This window comes from Argopecten irradians, chromosome 11 (assembly GCF_041381155.1).
Source record: "Argopecten irradians isolate NY chromosome 11, Ai_NY, whole genome shotgun sequence".
NCBI classification, from domain to species: Eukaryota; Metazoa; Mollusca; class Bivalvia; order Pectinida; family Pectinidae; genus Argopecten; species Argopecten irradians.
This window is the reverse complement of record NC_091144.1, coordinates 27,667,927-27,689,542: the sequence shown is the minus strand read 5'-3', so window position 1 is coordinate 27,689,542 and position 21,616 is coordinate 27,667,927. Positions and strand designations below refer to the sequence as shown.

General features: G+C 36.1%; 1 protein-coding gene across 1 annotated transcript in view; it reads right to left on the bottom strand.

Moving 5' to 3' along the window:
• Window positions 1–21,249, bottom strand: part of LOC138335180 (RRP12-like protein) — a 38,324-nt gene extending 17,075 nt beyond the window's left edge. Inside the window, exons 1-13 of the mRNA XM_069284153.1 lie at window positions 21,233–21,249; window positions 20,708–20,784; window positions 17,924–18,029; window positions 17,000–17,116; window positions 16,277–16,415; window positions 15,597–15,724; window positions 6,093–6,191; window positions 5,585–5,676; window positions 2,750–2,861; window positions 2,169–2,348; window positions 1,773–1,808; window positions 1,356–1,498; window positions 793–914 (exon numbers count right to left, since the gene is read on the bottom strand). Of these exons, the coding sequence (XP_069140254.1) occupies window positions 793–914; window positions 1,356–1,498; window positions 1,773–1,808; window positions 2,169–2,348; window positions 2,750–2,861; window positions 5,585–5,676; window positions 6,093–6,191; window positions 15,597–15,724; window positions 16,277–16,415; window positions 17,000–17,116; window positions 17,924–18,029; window positions 20,708–20,784 (1,351 nt within the window). The 5' untranslated portion in view covers window positions 21,233–21,249. The remainder of the gene's footprint in view (window positions 1–792; window positions 915–1,355; window positions 1,499–1,772; window positions 1,809–2,168; window positions 2,349–2,749; window positions 2,862–5,584; window positions 5,677–6,092; window positions 6,192–15,596; window positions 15,725–16,276; window positions 16,416–16,999; window positions 17,117–17,923; window positions 18,030–20,707; window positions 20,785–21,232) is intronic.
• Window positions 21,250–21,616: the final 367 nt, after the last annotated feature.

Here is a 21,616-nt window from a genome sequence, read left to right as displayed (position 1 = left end):
TCCAAGAGGCCAATGGGCCTTCACGGTCATCCAAGAGACCAATGGGCCTTCACGGTCATCCAAGAGACCAATGAGCCTTCACGGTCATCCAAGAGACCAATGAGCCTTCACGGTCATCCAAGAGGCCAATGGGCCTTAACAGTTACCTGATCATGAGTTCTAATACAAATGAAACAAACATTTATAAATACTATTCAATGGCCTATTGCACCTATCAGGCTCTTTTATCAGTCAGTGATTTTATCAATTTGACATTTTAATCAATGAAGAGTAAGACTACGTCTCAAGTGACTTAAATAAAGTACAAAAAGCACATTACACAACAATACATCAAATTGAAGGCTGCACCCATACAGCTGTTTCATCTGAAGATACTCAGGCCTGGTATATCATGATCGTACCATTATGGGAGAGAAGTTACATAAATAGTTTTGGCTATAAAGTCAATACTAGTTGTTATTTTTTGCAATTTTGTGGTTCACTGGTGAGCTGTGAAATATTAAGAAATGATTGATTTATATAACAATCTCATGTTAGGTCAAAATCCCAGAAATTTTGACAGGTGAAAATTCTGTATTTCATATTACAGATTTATCTGCCCTTGTGGATAGGTATTGATTTTGATGTCAAGTATTTGCAAGCATAGCGTCTTACTTTTCAGAGAAAACAAAGTGAATTGTGCAACGAAATAATGACGTCACAATGGATATCTACCCGCAAGGGAGCTAACTCGGTAATATGCACAGACAGTATCAAAAATCTTTAAGTATTAAAGATATGGAAAAATCTTACCTCTCTGTCTAAATTTAGCAGCCAGCGGGAGAAAGTAGGACGTAAAAAATCCTAACTCTGTATTATATATGTTATCTCTGATCACTGGGATCATCCAACTGGTGGGGAAACTGTAGTCATCACTATACGGGTACAAAAAACCATTAGTCATCACTATACGAGAACAAAAAACATTAGTCATCACTATACAGGTACAGAAAAACATTAGTCATCACTATACGAGTACAGATAAACATTAGTCATCAATTCATGAGAACATGAAAAAAAAACATAAGTCTGTAATATAAAATTAAATCATTCTTAAAAATAATTTTTTAATAAAATATAATGTTTAGTTTTTGGTTTATACAAATAAATAAGTATTTTTCCAGGAACGTTTTCAATTATAACTATTTTTTCCAGAATATTTTATTGTCAGATGATAATGACAATGGGAATTGGGCAACAGGCAATATGCCCATACACGCCCTCTCCTTCACCCTCTCAACTATAACTTGACTACAACTCTAAATTCTAATATCAATTTGAAGTTTACAGACATTGTTATCAGATTAAATACTAACTTTTCCCCAGTAATGTTGAGGGGCACTGCCTGCAGTACCTGTCGAGGGCCCATGTATTTAACAGCACAACCAAAAGCGTGGTCCAGCTCAGCCTTGTAGGCAAATCGTGGACTGTCTCGTAGACTAGCTATGGACGACATACTCTACAAAAATATTTTATTAAAAAATTAATTGATTTTTAAAACATAAATAATAATCTTAAATAATATGTCATTCAAACTTTCAAAACTATTAAAAGCTTTGCCTGCTATAAATTATTAAATTGATAACATGACAATTACAAATGCCATCATCTTTAAAACTGTAATTAGAAATTTAATATAATAAAGAATAGCTGTATGAAGTTCATGGGACTGATTAAAGACAATATTTGCAAGCTTATAAATGTAGATTTGTTTTTGTTCTAAGGTAGCTTACCTTTTTAAAAAGTTGGGGACACTGCTTTCCAAAAACCTTAAACACAAAATTTAGTAAAATCTATACAAGATGTATAATTTTTGAAACAATAATTAAAAAGATGAATTTTCTTATTAAGTTTAAATAAATGTCTATGAAAAATATTTAAACAATTAAATAACTTTAATTCTATCCTGAGGTAATTTACATAGTTTAAATACCAGGTTGCAATCAAATAACATCAGCTTTCTGCTTGATATTAAATCATATAATGATCAAATCCCTAAAGGCACATTTGGACTCTTCTTATTCAAACATTGGATCAGTCCATTATGACATTTCAGGGGTGAATGAGTTCAATAAAATCCCAAAACCTGGAATGATTCACCGAATTTTTCGGAAAAGATTTCTTCGAACCTCAAAAAATATGGAGAAGATATTCAGAACATGTCCCCATGATGCGTGGAACTGGTAACTGAGACCACTATCAACAGCTCGCACCAGCTTATGGACAGGGGTAGGGGATCCCTCGGGAGCTGATCTCACAACCCCAACCAGTCCTTCAGATACTGTACCCAGGCATGTCTTCAAAAGATTCTGTTTAATACAAGACATTTTTGATAACAAGACATTTTTTATTAAGTTTTCAATGTATATATATATATATGGCCAAACCTGTTATTATAATAGGATTCAGTTTTGAAAATTCAGCCAAGCCTGTCTTAAACACTCTACATAAGTGACAAAGAAAAATGGTCCAATAACCAAGTGATCTTTACACACAGAGGTCAAATTGTGTTGAAATTAACCTTTTGCACCCAAAGAAAGAGACCTTATTAAAAAGGTGGTATTTAATGATACAGAAAAGGTTGATATGACATCTTTTTTTCTGTACATATTTCTCTTTTATAACATCATATCTTCAAACTCTTGGTCTAATCAATATTTATTCTTCAGAACTAAAAATATCAGACAATACATTACATTTGGATTCCTACCTTCATTGTTTTAGCAGCAGACGCTTGCACTTCCTCTTTATCTGACAACAAACTGGCCATCGCCGTGGAGAACAGACGAGGGAGATGACTGATACCAAGCTTCTCGTCAAGTCTACAAACAGTTTTCCCAAATAAATTACGAGGACTGTAAAGAAATGGCTAACTAATACCCTTGCTACCCCTTTTAATATTCAAGACGTGGCAACCAAATGACAGCGTATTTTTTTTAATTATAAGGACCAAATAATTATCCATACACAAATTTCCTTCATGTTCATTTTGACGTTTCAGTAACTAACCATGACAATCAGATGGCATCCAATGTCTTCAAAACTATAACCATTGTATTTGTCATCCTTAAAACTCCCATAAAGTAATTTTCAGCTTAATCTGACAATAATGTTAACTGTTTTTTTGTATGCGATAAACTTTCATAAATTTCACAATCCAAATATTTTTGCGAAAGTTTACCTCCTTTATGTGAATAAGAATCTCCATTCAATTTTAATTCTGTGAATATTTATATTTGCTAACTTGTTTTGGAACAGAAACCACAACAAGAGGCCCAGAGGGCCTGTATCGCTCACCTGGTTTTTTGTTAGTAATTATCACAAGACTCTGACAATTAGAAAAATAAGCAAAATTGACTCCCAAAGTTTAATTTTGAATCACAACCATACAATGATGCTATTGATACCATACAAATATGCTATCCAATACATAGGTTCAGAGACAAAGTAATTTATATGAAAATAGTAGCCTAATTGACCTTTTGACCTCGCATCTATTGCCGTCTAAGGCCCCGGGGGTCAGCCCTATCATTTGTACAATTTCAAATCCCAACCCTATAAGGATGCTACCATTGCATTATAAGTGCTCTTCCATTCTTAGTTGCAGAGAAGAAGTCGTTTATATGGAAATAGCTAAATTGACCCCTTTTGACCCCACCCTTCAGGCCCCCAGGGAGTCAGCCCCATCATTTGCAAAATTTTGAATCCAAACCCTATAAGGATGTAACCATTGCATTATGAGCGAGAAAAAGTCATTTATATGGAAATTGACCACTTTTGACCCCGCCCCTCAGGCCCCCGGGGGGTCAGCCCTATCATTTGCACAATTTTGAATCCCCACCCTGTAAGGATACTACCATTGTATTATGGGTGCTATACCGTGCTTAGTTTCAGAGAAGAAGTCGTTTATATGGAAATAGCCAAATTGGCCACTTTTGACCCCGCCCCTCAGGCCCCCTGGGGGTCAGCCCCATCATTTGCACAATTTTGAATCCCCACCCTATAAAGATGCTACCATTGCATTATGGGTGCTATACCATGCTTAGTTTCAGAGAAGAAGTCGTTTATATGGAAATAGCCAAATTGGCCCCTTTTGACCCCGCCCCTCAGGCCCCCGGGGGGTCAGCCCCATCATTTGTACAATTTTGAATCCCCACCCTGTAAGGATGCTACCATTGCATTATGGGTGCTATCCCATGCTTGGTTTCAGAGAAGAAGTCGTTTATATGGAAATAGCCAAATTGACCCCTTTTGACCCCTCCCCTCAGGCCCCCCGGGGGTCAGCCACATCATTTGTACAATTTTGAATCCCCACCCTATAAAGATACTACCATTGCATTATGAGTGCTATCTCATGCTTAGTTTCAGAGAAGAAGTCGTTTATATGGAAATAGCCAAATTGACCCCATTTGACCCCGCCCCTCAGGCCCCCGGGGGGTCAGCCCCATCATTTGTACAATTTTGAATCCCCACCCTATAAGGATGCTACCATTGCATTATGGGTGCTATACCATGCTTGGTTTCAGAGAAGAAGCCGTTTATATGAAAATAGCCAAATTGACCCCTTTTGACCCCGCCCCTCAGGCCCCCCGGGGGTCAGCCACATCATTTGTACAATTTTGAATCCCCACCCTATAAAGATGCTACCATTGCATTATGAGTGCTATCTCATGCTTAGTTTCAGAGAAGAAGTCGTTTATATGGAAATAGCCAAATTGACCCCATTTGACCCCGCCCCTCAGGCCCCCGGGGGGTCAGCCCCATCATTTGTACAATTTTGAATCCCCACCCTATAAGGATGCTACCATTGCATTATGGGTGCTATCCCATGCTTGGTTTCAGAGAAGAAGTCGTTTATATGGAAATAGCCAAATTGACCCCTTTTGGCCCAGCCCCTCAGGCCCCTGAGGGGTCAGCCCCATCATTTGTACAATTTTCAGTTAGTAGCCCATAAGGATGCTACCAGTCAAATTTTGTTGAAATCCGACCAGCGGTTATGGAGAAGAAGTCAATTGTTGACGGACGGACGGACGGACGGACGACGGACGACGGACGACAGACGACGGACGCCGGACGCCGGACGCCACGGTATGGCATAAGCTCACCTTGGTCCTTCGGACCAGGTGAGCTAAAAATTAGCAGATGCGAAAGAAAGTTGGTTTACAGTACCTCAGAAGCCCTTGTTCTGTTTCCGTAGTAACCATTATTAAACAATGTAATGTGTGAAATACCAGACATCAATGTAGTCACATGAATAAAACAGAATACCTATCAACTGATTATGATATATTAATCATGTAACCCTGGTCAATACTAGCCGCAATATATCGCTCGGCTAGAGAGAACTTTGCTTTAGCTCCACTGGTTGAGCGTCACACTAGTAATCCAGAAGTCCCCAGTTTGATCCCTAGCAGAGGCAGGTATTAAAATTTATTGTAAATCCTGCACCCTGTAACAAGGTGTTGTTTTCAATCAGATTATTTCATCATCCCTGAAAATAGCTGATAAATAATTCTCCTGTATTTTATTATTTTATAGAACTTACCTGACAAGATTGTTGTGTGCTTTCTCCATGACAGTCATCCAGGCTTGCATCGGCTGTACATCATTCTCTGACGGCTGGTAATCATACAGCGCCTATATGGCCAAAACATATCACTTATTCATCCTGACTTCTGCTCGTTTGAATCTTTATTAAATTCTACTAGTTAATACGATATACAAAGTATAGCCAGTACCTGTCCATTTTTTCTAATTTGTGTTAGCAGAGCTTTTTTCAATTCTTTGGAAATGTGTCCCACGGATTTCAATTTGTGAGACCACCCCGAGCATTTGAGGAAAATATTTTAAATTAAATGTCAAATAAAGCATAATGAATAAGGAATAATTATGTTGTAGTTAAGTAGTTTTTTCTGAAGCAAACACACACGAATAATTTCAAAAGCCTTAACCATCGAAGTTCACACAAAATTTCTGAATGATTTTCAAGTAAGAGTGTGAAATTGTATGAGATATGTATAAATGGTTGATATCCCAGAAAAATGACTACTCACTGTAATTATCTGTCCATTCAGCTCAGAGGAAAAGCTTGTGGTTTTAGGGTTGGAAGCAAACAGGCTATGTAGAGTCTGCATACTGCTAGCTGTTACCATCTGAAAATTAAGTCAAAGATGATATGTCAATCACAATATTAGAAATTTCTGTATTCCGAATTTGAATATTACAGAGTTATCTGCACTTACGGGTAGGTATAGATTGTGACGTCATGTGTTTGCGAGCGTAACGTCATACGTTTCGGTGAAAACGACATGAATTGCGCTCACAAAATAATGACGTAACAATCAATACCTACCCGCAAGGGAGCTAACTCTGTAATATGCAAAGACGGAATAGGTGGACTGTACATGAATGTTCTTAGGTATTTCCAGTATCTAAAATCATGATTCACTTCATAATATGGAGTCCAACAAAAGAAAGAAAATTAGACATATTGAATGATAGAAGTGTAATGTTAGTGTGATTGAACTGTTGATATCACAAACTGAATTCTCAAGACAAGGTGTTTTTAATGTGTTGTAAGAACCTTTTGATTTGTTGAATGGTTATACCAAAGGGCTTGGCAAACTCATATTGCTTGAAAAAGCTTTATAAGACCATGAAAAGTGGTAGAAAAAAATTAAAACCAACATTGAAGCCATTTCGTTCTCCCTCTGATAGTTTCCCAAGGGAGAAAACTTGCAAGCTGATCCCCCACCCACTCTGGGAAATAATTAGGATAGCTGATTCTTCCTCCCGCTCCCCAAAATTATTTTTTTCTCCAAGGAAAGAATCAGCTAGCCTTTTCTTTTCCCGGGGAAAAACTGGCTAGCTGATTATTTCCCTTGGGAATTTTCAGCAGAGAGTAAAATTGGCAGTGGAATGTCAGAACATGAAGGAGACATTATCTGTGTAAAGTGTTACAAAGCCGTAAGAGGTGGCAGGCCAGGTAAATTGTAGGCGCATTTAGGTAATCAAAGTACTGAAAGTACTGAAGGAGGCGTAGCTCAGATTCTAGACAGGGTAATGATATATTGAAATATTAAAGATATATCATAAAAGAGGTAATAGTACATGTTCAGGTTATTTTCAATCAATATGGATTGGAATAACAGATTGAAAATTCTGTGCTTTCGCAGAATGACTGTTGTTTATTATAGAATAATGTGGATCAAATATTTGCAAATTGGTTAAATCATGGAAATGTTAAATCTTATAAAGTTGTTAAAAACAAATGCTCCAAAGATCTTGAAAATATTGTATGCGAAATAAATATGAACAATGAATAATGATATATAGAATAAAAATGATGCAAGACTAATATATATTCCTTTTGAAAGTTTGTGTTGGTTTTTACATGTTTTGAAATTTCAATCATGGTTTGAACTTTCTACCATCTGGGCAAAGTGTATGAAAGTGGTAGTTATGCTCCTGCTGAGCTCAGCATATACTGGCAGTAGAACGACTGGCTGACCCATTGTCAGTTTAATGTGACCAGGTGTGTTGGGATGCTTGGGTGTCTTCAGCGGCATGTTCCAGTGATATCATAATACATGTAGCACAATGAAAGGACAAGAGTTCCACTATACAAGAAGACCCAACAAATACAGCGCAGTCTGTGCATGCTACACACAACATACATTGGAGGCCGTCCATGCCATTAATGAACCCAACAATCAAATATTGCCAAATCCAGTGTCAATCTGTCAATGTTAGCAACAGTGTAAGGTGAAGTTGAAATCAATGTCCAATTTCCTCTCAAGGGATATTCCATTAAAACATCTAACCCAACTCAGGATATTATAAACATTGATACCCCTGATTTCAATTTCAGAAGTTAATACTGGATTGGAATATTACATTTTGTTTGCAATGAAAGTACTAGTTAAAGGAATTGTGCAGTCAAAAATTATAATTTCAGTTTATGCTGAAAATGGCTTTATTAGCACGTGTAGAAACCTCTCCGTGCCGCGCGCGCGACCGGAATAACCTGTAAACCGTCGATATCGAGGTCCAAACTCCTGACCGCCCGATTATGCATATGTTCTAGCTCTAAACCGTGTGACATCATAATAGTCCGTGGCTTATAGCTGTACTATAACTGATGTGCTATCACTTACATCGACGGTCACAGGAAAAGCCGATCAACGATTTTTTTATGATTACTTTTGAGTGAAGTTAATCATACAATAACTTTGGCTCGAATGTAAATAACTAAAAGAGTGAAATTCGATGTTTCAAATACTCTAATTTATGCTCTAATAACAGGTATCTTCGTGTAATTATGAAAGAAAATCCACACAGAAATAAAAGTTTCGATTTTTTTTTGTCGAGGAGTTCAACAACGAATAAGCTTTAATTACATAATATTTTCCTGTAGTCTGTATCTTTGATCAAGGATTTATAAGTGAGAAGGATTCGTGACTGTCTCTTTACATTACTAAACACCACGCGAGACGCCGATGAACCGGGAATGAAAACCGTTTTTTCTCAACAAATACTTGTCTTATCGAGTCAAACGAAACACCAATGTAAAGTTTATTAAATATCACAACGTTTATAACTTGATTTAAGGACAGAAGATTTAGAGGATATGTCTTAAATTTTCGTTAAAAAAATATGACAGCTCATGAAATGACGGCCCGCTTCAGAAAGTAAGACGGTAACCCTCGCACCCGCAAGCTACATCAAAGGCTGCACCGGCGGATATCAAAGGGAAATCAGCCGTCGCCCAACGTCACGGTCAGTGCACAAACACAAAAGCTCCTGCCTTGTACTCCCCCAAAACCCAGTGTGACTTATCCTTCTCATATACGTCCTTGCTTTGATACATTTGTGAATTACAAAGTTTGTGACTGTAAAATGAAATTTTATGAAACAATTTCAGAAATCCTTTATTAAAGTATTGACGTACATACCAGAAACATATATACATATATGTATAACGGTGTATATGTTTCTGTACATACACACCGATGATTGATCATTACCAACATTGTGTTGTGTGTTGCTAACCGAATAAATTGAGATACATTTATTACAATACCGTAAAACGTTTCAACATGTGGTAGAAAGAATTTATTTTTGATATTATAAAAGATCTAAATATTGAGATATTAGCAAAACAAACTATTTTTTCAGACTGTGCGGTCGCTTTCAATTTTTAATCGATATACGAGTAGATACCCCTATATAGATATATAATTAGCCATGTCTTTGGTTTGATGGTTATGTAATACCTGGGCCAGGATGTTGTTTACCTGTACCAAACGCCATTCATCGAACTCACCTGTAAGTACCTGGCCGCGGGCAATTTGCTATTCGGTGGACTATGTCGGGTATTTGCTATTGTCTTACTGTCAATCAGGTTAGGACATCCGTTAATTGGATTGTGACTTGAATTATGGAAATCCCGTACATCTATGCTCTAGGTTTTTTTATTGTCACCTCCATTTTTAAAATGAAGATGTAAAAGCAAATGGAAATAAAATATCCCTGGTCATACATGTACCTAGGAATATATATTACATATATATATGTCGTACACAGGTAAAACAATAATGGAAGTTGACTTATTCAGAAACAAAAATGGTTCTAAGAACTATTTCAACTAAAGATTTAACCTTAAAAATTATTCCAGTCTAGTACTGTAATTACGGAATCGTGGAATATAGCAATCACCCGTAATTTCTAAGGTTTTAGGAAAAATTCTAAGCATGTATTTTCATAGCTGCAATATTGTAGCTCAAAAGACTTTTTGACAGAAAATGGTGTCGTCTTTAGAAAGGTATAGTAGGCCGGGTACGTATATTCGTTCTAGTATTTTCACTGTTTCGAATCTACATGTATAGTCATACAAGAAGGGTTACAGCATTACCACACTAAATATACTTATATAAATATCACCAAGTATAATTTTGAAAAGGTACAACATTTCATATCTATTTATGATGCCTGTATACAAGTAATTTTATTTTTTCATTTGAACACAATGTGTGGTTACTTTTTGGATTATACGATAAATGTTCATATATCATACTATTAAATCTCGGTATGATATACAAAAGGATCGACAATAGATATACTATTTTAAGGATTTAGTATAATTTTGAAATTATGAATTTAAATCTACACTTATACTGTAATTTAGAAACACATATCAGAAATATCATTGATGTATTTCTACTTTTTAGTAAACGTTATGGATAAAGTTTCAAAGGCAACAATATAGATATACATATTATTTTCGGTATAAGTTCGGTATTGTCACTCCAATATCACATAACTAATAACCGTCCACATTTTACTTTTACTCAAAAACTGTGACGTATTTGTATCGTTATGGTAGAAATTTGAAATAAAAAACAATAATAAGTAATAAGATAGTGTTACATTATACTGGGTTTTTTTATTACACAGAAATTTATATAATATGCTATCTAAATCTCAGTCCAGACTGATCCGAACATCATTTTGATATCGCTATCAAATTGGACAGATTATCTAATCTAAAGTTAGATATATGCTTGTTTGAATGTTTGAAATGGTGTAAATGGAATGTTTTGAAACTGAAAATATCTACATCAGTATCTCATTATCTCTGAACCGTAGTCGACACTACCCGTAAATCACGACCAAAACCAACCGATAGCGCTAAAAGCTAGGCGATTCGTTGGGTGGGACTTAATTTTTCATTCATCCAAAGCAATATCCTGACGTATTATCAAAACAATATTTTGGCTGCACAAATCCTTTAATATCTTAACGGAATATCCCTTTGTAAAGAATATACAACATCTGCAAATAAACAAGATATTGTTAAAACAAGAAAAAAATATATTTCACCTTACATAAAAAAATATTTTTGTCTTACATAAAAAAAAAACATTTTTCGTCCCACATAAAAAAAAAATATTTTTCACCATACATAAAAAATATTTCTTGTCTTACACAAACTGTTTTACTTGAGCACGTAAACGTTTTACGTGCTCACGTAATAAGTTTTACGTGAGCACGTAAAAGAAAAAATATTTTTCACCCTATATAAATTTTTTTTTTTGGGGGGGTCCTACATTAAAAAAAATATTTTTCGTGTCACTTCTGTGCCGCTGTACTTTTATGTTTATTTTTGAGAAATGTTTTGTTAATAATGTTGCTTCAGAATGAATCAAATTACACAGTGATGCTATCATTTCCAAATATTATTCGACATGAGGACTTCAAAAATTAATTAAAACGTATACATGTCAGAAAATGGTCGATTTTCTCTGTCGGAAATACTCAAAATATTGCCGATTTTTTATAACTTATAAAACAATATATGCGCAAATTACCTGAAATATCGTAAACAAACTAATCAATATTTGTATCGTGGCTCCATCAATATATTTGCTCTGTAAAACACTGTTATTGCTGCTTTGTCCGTGCCGATTCACCGTCCGTTCACCGCTTCTTTCACTTTCTATCGTTCCGAGTAATGTGTTTTTATTGTAGGATGTTAGTACATTATTTGCCTTTGAAAAATGCACGAAAATGATCTGATCAACTGTAAATGAAACATATAATAGGATTATTGAAGTTTTGACAGCAAGTTTTTAAACAAAATTATCAACACTCACCACTGTAGTGCAACTAGTACGGCAACGATGTTTTGATCCGTTTCCGGTATCGCTTCGATATACGAGTACCGAGCAGGTAGGTTCCAACTTGAAGAGTTTAAATACATTGCGCATGGTGTTGCAGACCGATATTTAGCTCAAGTGTTAATTAGATATCCTACCTTGTATTAAGATCGTGATTTCACGCAAAGTACTCCTATTTATCATACAATTGTGACACTTACATACAGCTTGGTGCGAGTTCCTAGCAAAAACTTCAAGTTTTCATCTATATCTTGCTTATTATTCAAGATATTCACAAGATTTGACTGAGAAACAAATTATTAGGTTCATATGTATCAATCTGATATGCGCTTTGCTATATTTGATGAAGAATAAAGAGTGATTGACCCATTGTTTACATCGTTGTGTCAGTCTTTGCGCAACGGTTTTGATCGATGAAATTGCGAAAAAGTGTACGGTTTGGAGTTTGAGATTGCAACGGTTTGGTATTTATATGATGGCATCTCCATGCGTAATAGAATCCAACCGTAACGTATTAAGCACAGGGATCTGAGTATTAGTTACAGTTTCTATAATTATGGCCCCACCAGAATGCCCATAGACTATTTTTAGATGTTTTAGGGACGTAAATAAAAAAAATCAGTAAAAAATCCTATTCTACATTGAACACACAGAGTACAATGTAGAATAGGATATAGACCCCTAAAACGTCTAAAATGGTCTTTGGGTACTCTTGTGGGTCCACGATTACATCATAATTAATGTGCATAAATCTATAAACAGTAAATAATTATCAGATCCCTAGCTGTGGCATTAATTACATTTGTCCAGTTCACCTTTAAAACAATAGTTTGCCGCTGTCCACTCGGTCACACTGACCAATGCATATATACTATTATACTAATTAGGTACATTTTTATTATTACGAATGAGATGTGTGTACCTGCATCTGATATGTACATGATTTCGTATAATGTTTTTATGCCCATAATTACAATGCCTATAGGTCTCTCCAATCCTTTGATGTGGAATTAAAGAGTTTTTACTCTTGAAAACTTTTGAATTTATGAATTTTTTATTGCATACCAACAAAAACTATTTTGGGAGAATTTTAACGGCAAAATTTGCTGTAAATATGCCATAGAGTCGGACATCTTGTACCGCCGTCCTCAATTCCTAGCGTAACCACAAGGATAATTGAAAAAGATACAATTCATTTCAATATGGACCAACCAAAGAACCCATAGACCATGTTTACACGTTTAAGGGGTCTAGATAAAAAATCGGTTAAATCACATTCTACTAAGTATATACGTATATATTGCGAAAGGTGGAAAGCTCCCCGACACACACACAAAAAAAAAAAAAAAAAAAAAAAAAAAAAAAAAAATCTACCACACCTGCGCTTTAGCGGCCAAGAAACAGATTACTAACGTTGGAAATAGCGATACCTTTTCCTTTTAAAATCGTATAAAATGGTCCATGGGCAATGTGTTGGGTGTACATTGATACAACTTTATCTAATAATCAGACTCTTGTGGGCGTAACATCTTGGTTTCTTGATGTCCCTTCATCGTTATTGAAATTACGTCAGATTTAATTTCGTGCCCGTTAATAACTAATATTTATATTGTCACTGTACACATGTACAGTACCTATGTCTGGCTAATGGCTATTTCAACATTGGCAGTTACATGTAGATTTTGGTGTGCTAATAATTTCTTCAGAGTTCAAGAGGTCACAAAAACACTGAGTTCAAGTCAATGTGACAATTCGTTGAATAACGTTAAAGTATTCTTAAAATTGAAGTATATATATCTTTGTATATTTGGTTTATCGGTAGTCAGATACTGTCATTGTTTAATCGGTTGTTCATGACAACACACCAGAAGAAATCGAACCAAGTTACCCCCAAAAATCATCAACTGTTTATCAAATGATATTCTTATTCTATGCAGACGTATACGAACGCGTTTTATAATTTAACTTTAGCTTTTTTTTCTATATTACTGGAACGGCTAGTGATTTTGCCCGTGTAATATTTTTGCATGTATCATTAGTATAATTAAGCATTCGTTGTCATATTTTGACATGCATTGGTGTGTGACATAAACTGGTTGTTTTTGCATATCTATCATGGTGCGGATATATGTTAAAACAGTCATATGATATATATATTTCTATTATCGCACCAAGTATTAATAAGTATATTTGAGTCCTTGTGCGTGCTATTTGATATGGGTTTTTTTAATTACAATAGCCAATGTATGCAAAAATATGACATGAACAAGGTTACTGTATATCAAGCGCATTACGGGATAAACTAGCATACCCATTTCTAGTCTACTACAAAAATTAAGAAAACATTACTTACTTTACTTGAAGCTTTCCTAAGTCGTCTAACCGCGTACACGTTAAATATCATGTCTGATGAATTTAAATCTAATAATAGTACACAAATTGGTCTATTTTCATGTCATTATCTGAAAGAAAGAAATCCAAACCGTACACTTACTTTTGTTTTTAACTTGTGTCTCAACCGTACACTATTGAAATTCAAAACCCGTTGCGACACTAGTCTGATATCGAACACAAATTGTTGAATTTCATAGTATATTCAACATTATTGTAAACAAATTATATACCAATGGAAACGGGAAAGTCTACAGATTTCCAATATTGAATCACAGTAAAAACTATACCTCAATATAAGTCGGCAAATCGAAGCTGAACGAAAAATTTTGCTGTGTTTTCTGTCATGTGTGATATTCAAATGCATTTTTGAAATATAAGAAAACAGATAATAATACATTGTTTTGGTTTGGTTGAAACTTATCATACTCTTCAGCAATCACTACATACCATGAATCATGGTATCATCCGTAACACCAGCAAATTAGTGATACAAAGCACAGTACCGTGGTCTTCATGTCGCCGAAGCGATACCGGAAACGGATCAAAGCATCGTTGCCGTACTAGTTGCACTACAGTGCTCACGGCTGTAAAACTCGCCAGCCATTCCAGGACCAACACGGCGTCAGGTAATGGCGATAGTACGGGACCTCGCCGTTTTTCATGTACGTCAGATTTTCGTTCGGTCAAATTGAATAAAAAAATCGTCAAAATCATTGTCAGATTATATCCTTTTAGGCCTGTGATATTTAAATATCATGACATCGTACTTATAATTACAAATATATACCGTAATATCAACAGCTGAAGCCATGATGGCGTCCCCGGTAACATGAGTGAAGCAGTGAACACATGTGTGATTTTACACTCTGCATTGGAGTGCGTCAGCAGAGTTTGTAACAGTTGTCTCCCTTTGTATGGACTGTTCTTGTTGACATGTTCGTTAGTTTGGGGAATTCTAGTTCATTTTTTATAAAATATTAGTGGATAGGCCTATCAATATTCGATTAAATACACGTAGTTGAAAAGGCATTTATTGTCAGTTGAATTATTTTTACTTACAAACAAGTTAATATGCAATTACTGTTAGATTCGCGGTTTGCAAGTTAGTCTGCCGTAGGTTAGTAAGGCTAACAGATCTAGATGCAGCGCACTCACTAGTATAAGTACCGATATTGAGACACACTTTCGGTGAGAATAACTAATAACTAATTGTAACATTGAAAATAAGTCTAAGTAATTAAGTGGGAAATTATAATGTGACTGAAACATGTAATAAACGGAGAACCTCTGACTGCTGTATAATACACAACGTACGTTGCAATACACAGTGTAAAGTTATCTCCCGTAGTTCCGGAAACTGTCGATAGGATTACCAAGGTATAGTGTTCCGGTGATAATTGAAAACCAGAGTGATTACATGATGGCAGGCTGCCTCGCATTTAGGTAAAAAGGGAGAAAATATCTGTGGACCTACTACATACTTACAGGATTACTTAATGTCATGAGCCTGAGAATGGTCTCACACACAGACTTGGTGCTGTGCTGATGGAGGAGTCCCACCACGTCCTTCAGGAGGGCCAGTGTGTGAAGTGTATCTGTAGCATTTCCAGTCCCTGTCAAGAACAAAATCTGGGATTTAGACGAACTCACACCATGTTCTTAACAAGAAACCATGTCACATCAAACTTTAACATTAACTTTAAGAATATCCACATCATCGTTTCAATATATCACACATGTTTTAGTGACCTTTCAGATTGTCCATTAAAAAAACAAAAAAACTCGATAGAACATAATTAATTACAGAACCAAGAACAGTTTCCCATAGGGCCACGCGACATTCTCAAAACCCAGCGTTTTCTCTCTATAAATGGTTGTCCATATATATATCAAAGCAAACATTTTTAATACAACATCAATGCAGAAAACAACAATGGCATTTGTTCAGAAAAACACATTTCAACACATGTGTTAAATCATTTACCAACAACGACAAAGTGAGCGCTTTCATCTTCCCTTTCTCTTTGTTCAAGGGGCAAGCTAACAACAGTTACCTAGTATTGCCAACTGGAGGTCTTGACGCTCCCAAAGAAAATTGACAAAATTCACAAAAGGATTTTGTGTGTCAATTAGATCTATGTTAGTGTTTAAAAGTTATATTTTACCTCCGCACTCTTCGATTTTCTGGATACAGAATTTGGCGGTGATTGAGGCCGCTGGATGGTGTGGGGGAGGGTCGCCTTGTGTCATAAACACACTTCCTCTCAAAACAATACAGACAGCCTTGTGAGCAGCCTTCCGAACCTGTTCAATAGTACAGTCTCAGGCTCAGAAAGAATTCTTTTACTGATACATTATTTCTTGAATTGAAGATACAACTGTCCAATAGTAAAGGAACTGAAGAATATTTTATATTTCAATTGTTATCCGACCACTGTTTAATGAAGTTTCCATAAATAGATTATTCTACATAAAAAGCAATAAGAGAATGCATAAGTAAATCTTACAGTACTGTATAGTTCTGACTTTTAGATTTAATGTTTATAACTTATTCATAGGTTTATTTTCCAAAATTATTTAAGTATCCACTGAAAGTGTCATTCATATGACAGGCTGTACAATTATATTAAACTATGATTTTGATACATATTGTGAGACAAAAATTTCAAGAATTTCGATGATGATGCAAATTTAGTAAAATTAAAACCTCTGCAAATTATAATTAAATGATAATTGGGCAACTACATGCAATAATTCATCAAGTTGAATTTCCCCAAATTTGCTCTGTCTTTAGTGATGATTTTGACTCAGGAATCCTCTCACTTATTAATTTTCATTATTTCAGAATTACCAGAATATGGTAGCCTACAGATACATGATGAACTTACTTTAGGTTTTTTGTGGGTGGTGAATGTTAGGAGTCCAGAATAAATCCTGTGAGTGGATGAGTTTGACCACACGGCTGGCTCCTGGACACGCAGGAGGGCGGCTAGTGACATGATCAGCTGCAAAAACACACAACATTGAGTTTACTTAGTATTCACACTGTCTACTGCTAAATGTTTACCTAATTCTCTGTAGAATGAGTGTTTTAAAATCGAGTTAATTTTAGTCTCTTAGTTAGATTCAAAGTTTTAATCAAGGGGAGATAATCTAGTAAATAATATTTCTTAATTCATTTTACAAACATTGTGACACAAGCGATATAAATCACTTTTGATAGCCATAACATATACATGCAAGGGATCTTATAATGGGAGGTAATCAGACTGTCTACAGTTGGGCAGGTGACCCCTGACCTTTTCACGTGCTTGACAGGAAATAGAAATGTTTGTTAAACATGTCTCCTTGTGAAATATAAATTGGTATTAAATGAGTTGGGATATTTTATGACGTGACTGGACAAACATGGGTAGCGATATTTGTATTTGCCCACTTCATTTGAATGCCAGGGTATGCTAGGATCGTGTGGCATTTGAAGCTACAATAATGTATTTATTTTTTAATATAAATATTTATCTTTCATAACAGGATGTTTGTTAATTGAGATATCTAAAATATTTCTTAACATTTCACTTATGTTCCCTTTGTGACAAGAGAAGAAACACTAAGTGGATAGATTTAGAGGTGAAATATACATGCATCATGATCAGAGACAATATATCATGATACAGTAAAACATGTTTATGACGAACATTCTTTAATTACCAATCAAGATTCATATACTGTAAGATGTCTATAATGTATGAATAACAGACTATGCTTGTAACGAAGCGAATTCTTTGATTCCCAGATGTTTGTTATAAACATACAGATTTTAGAAGTGAAGTTGAGTCTCCGTCAGTATGAGTAGCCATCAAATCCAGAAGCTGACGTGCAACTTCAGAAAATCTGCTTCTTAATACAGTTGGTGGTACTCTGAAACCAAAAAGAACAAGAAAATAGAGCTTACTTTTTTTTAAACTATGAACTATAATAGTCCCACTGATGTGTGCATTAGACAAGTCACACAATTACACAGTAATTCCTTTCCTGTTGTGCATCTTGGGGTCAATCATTCAGGCCCATTTCCAAAAGACAGAAGAGGCCCAGAGGGCCTGTATCGCTCACCCTGGTTGGTGTAATGCCTAGTAATGTTTCTGAATACAGGTTCATTGTTTCTTTTCTGAAGGAATTTGAATATTTACCTCTAATTGCCATGTTGGCCCCACTCTTGCTCCAGGGGGTCAAAGCCAAATTTACACAAAATTCTGTTAACACTCAAGGATGTTTCAAATTTGGTTAAAATCCAAAAGCAGAACTTATGACTAGTAGCGATTTAGGATTTACCGCTATTTCCCCATAATGGGCCTTGCCCCCTCCTCCCCCCGGGTGTCAGAGACAAAATTTATACAAACTCTATTCCCCTTTCCCCATGGATACATTTGGTTTTCAATCCATGCAGAACTCTAGGACAAGTAGCGATTTATCAGATTGACCTCTATTTCCCATATTGGGCCCCACCCCTCCTGCCCCAGGGGGAGTCAGAGCTTAAATTCAAACAAGTTCTGTTCCCCTTCCCCCAAGGATGTTTTCTGGCCAAATTTGGTTACAATCCATGCAGAACTCAAGGACTAGTAGCGATTTATAGGATTTACCTCTATTTTCCCCTATAGGGCCCCGCCCCTCCTGCCCCCGGGGGGGCAAAGACAAAATTTATACAAGTTCTGTTTCCCCTTCCCCCAAGGATTTTTTCTGGCGGAAATTTGGTTATAATCCATGCAGAACTTTAGGTACAAGTAGCGATTTATAGGATTTACCTCTATTTCCCCTATAGGGCCCCGCCCCCTCCTGCCCCAAGGGGGGTCAAAGAGCCAAAATTTATACAAGTTCTGTTCCCTTCCCCAAGGATTGTGTCTGGCCAAATTTGGGTTACAATCCATGCAATGCAACTCTAGGACAAGTAGCGATTTATAGAATTTACCTCTATTTTTCCCTATTGGGCCCTGCCCCTCCTGCCCCCTTGGGGTCAAAAGCCAAAATTTATACAAGTTTCTGTTCCCCTTCCCCCAAGGATGTGTCTGGCCAAATTTGGTTTGACAATCCATGCAGAACTCTAGGACAAGTAGCGATTTATAGAATTTACCTCTATTTCCCCTATTGGGCCCCGCCCCTCAAATGCCCCCAGGGGGTCAGAGCCAAAATTTATACAGGTTCTGTTCCTCTTCCCCCAAGGATGTTTCTGGCCAAATTTGGTTACAATCCATCCAGAACTCTATGACAAGTAGCGATTTAAAGGAAATGTTGACGGGGACGGGACGACGGACGACGGACGCCGCGCCATGACATAAGCTCACCGGCCCTTCGGGCCAGGTGAGCTAAAAATTTAGGGCTGAAACGATTAGTCGAATAATCGGAGGCGATTAGATTAATGAAGCTAATCGCTGATAATCGATTAAAGATTTTATTAATCGTTAATCGTAACATGCATAGCAAGTGCATTGTAAGCTGACTAAAGACGTTGACAGATCATGGATTTCTGAGTAAGCCATTCCGACTGGAGTTTCATCTCTTTATGTACATGTTTTGAACTCAACAAAGCATATATGATGTGAGAAATACTTGTTAAATTACGTCTCTGTGGAAGTTAAAGTCATTAATCAATTAAAAAGTGGATGTCATGAGAAAGCTTGCAACACGCTGTTCGCGCCAATTTTCACTAGCGATCGACTCCATGTTGTTACGTCACGGAGGCCTAATCGCCGCCGGGACGCTAGGGAGCGGAAGGAGCAGTAATCTTAAACATTTAAATTTTACTAATGCATGTGTTTATCATATAAAAAGAATGTTTTTGTTCATAATCTAATTGAAGAAGATACGAGTTGTTGACTTTATTTTATTTTTTTGATCACGGAAATAAAAAAATTCATTGACGAAAATTTGGTCATGTCGCTCCGTGGCGATCCAGATTTGGTTGATTAGTCGTACGTGTGAAGGTCACGTCAAAATAGCGGGTTAGCAGACTTGATTTAAACGATGTTACGGAAAACGATACAGGAACGGAATTCAGAGCTTAATTTGGGATAAAAATACGTTTGTTTTTGTCAATAAATGACAATATTTTGTTATTATACAGTAGGTGTTATTATTAGTTGATAACAAAACATGGCGGACGTTTTCAGTAGTCAGAAGTGAAAACAATATAGTTTGCCTTCAATTCAAACGATTAATCGATTAGTAATCGATTACATGTGACCGAATAATCGAATACAAAATTACTAATCGTTTCAGCCCTACTAAAAATGACCCAGTTGGTAGCTGAATTTCCCAATTAAAACTTAAGAATTACCATATATGTGCAGATTCAATAGATTCAATATGATAAAAGAATTAAATACATATACATTTAAGATTTTGTTTTGAGAAATAATGGAATTGTAGTATGCTTATCTGATTGCCTCCCTATTAAATATGAATTTCACTATTAATGACTTCAAATTCTCAATGCAAAAGGCCCAGGCCCTGTCAAGTGGAGAATACCGTGTAGGTCTGCTACATTTGTATTTATCTGTACTTGTAACAAGACATATGTGACAAAGCATGGAGGATTAACTGACCGTTTAAGAACAAGACTGAGGAGGTAAGTTATTGCGGTCAGTGAGTCCAGAGCTTCTGTGGTCTCCATGGCAGTCATCTGCAAAATAAATATATCATATAATACTTTTCATAATTCAAATTGTTGTATTACCTGGCCCTAGATTTGAAGACAGCACTTAAATGTTTACCTATATTTTCCATATTGCAAAAGACTAAGAATGATATAACGTAAATGGTTGTAATATTACAGATGCATGAATAGATATGAATAAAGATATAGAGATTATAAAATGCATTTTCTTATTTGATTGGTCTTAATTATTTGATTTTTTAAATAAACATAAAATTGACACTTTTTCAAAAAAAAATTATTTCATTCCAAACTGATTCAAGGCATTTTTGCACTTTGGAAAAAAGTAATAAGGAACAGCAAAATTAAAGTTTAAATTTTAAAACAATTGAGAGGAATAGAGATTGCCAAGATGGAGCCATGCAGCCCTAAAACATACACGATGAAATCTTTTGATGCTTTACTATTATCTTACCAGAGCTGCAAAATATTCGGTTTTTTGAGATTATAATATAAACTGTTTCTGTTCCTCCTTGTATGTCCAAAATGATTTCAGACCTGGCATCCTCATACCGTTCCTGCTGATTCGTTATAGTGGTGCTGCGTCATGGGAACCCCACTAGTCCCAACCAGTACTAGCCATTGTGCTTCCTGTGCATTCTAAGGCACCCTACAGGATGCCAGGCCCGCTACCACCATGGTAATGATGCCAAGGCCGGGACCCGAACCAAGGCAGTCCAATCCCGAGTGGGCACATGCTCCCATTCTTTCTACAAACACTGTCTTCACCCTTCAACAAACACACTGAGACCCTTCCTGAAATACACCATATCCACCGTGGCTGCATTATGATATAGTT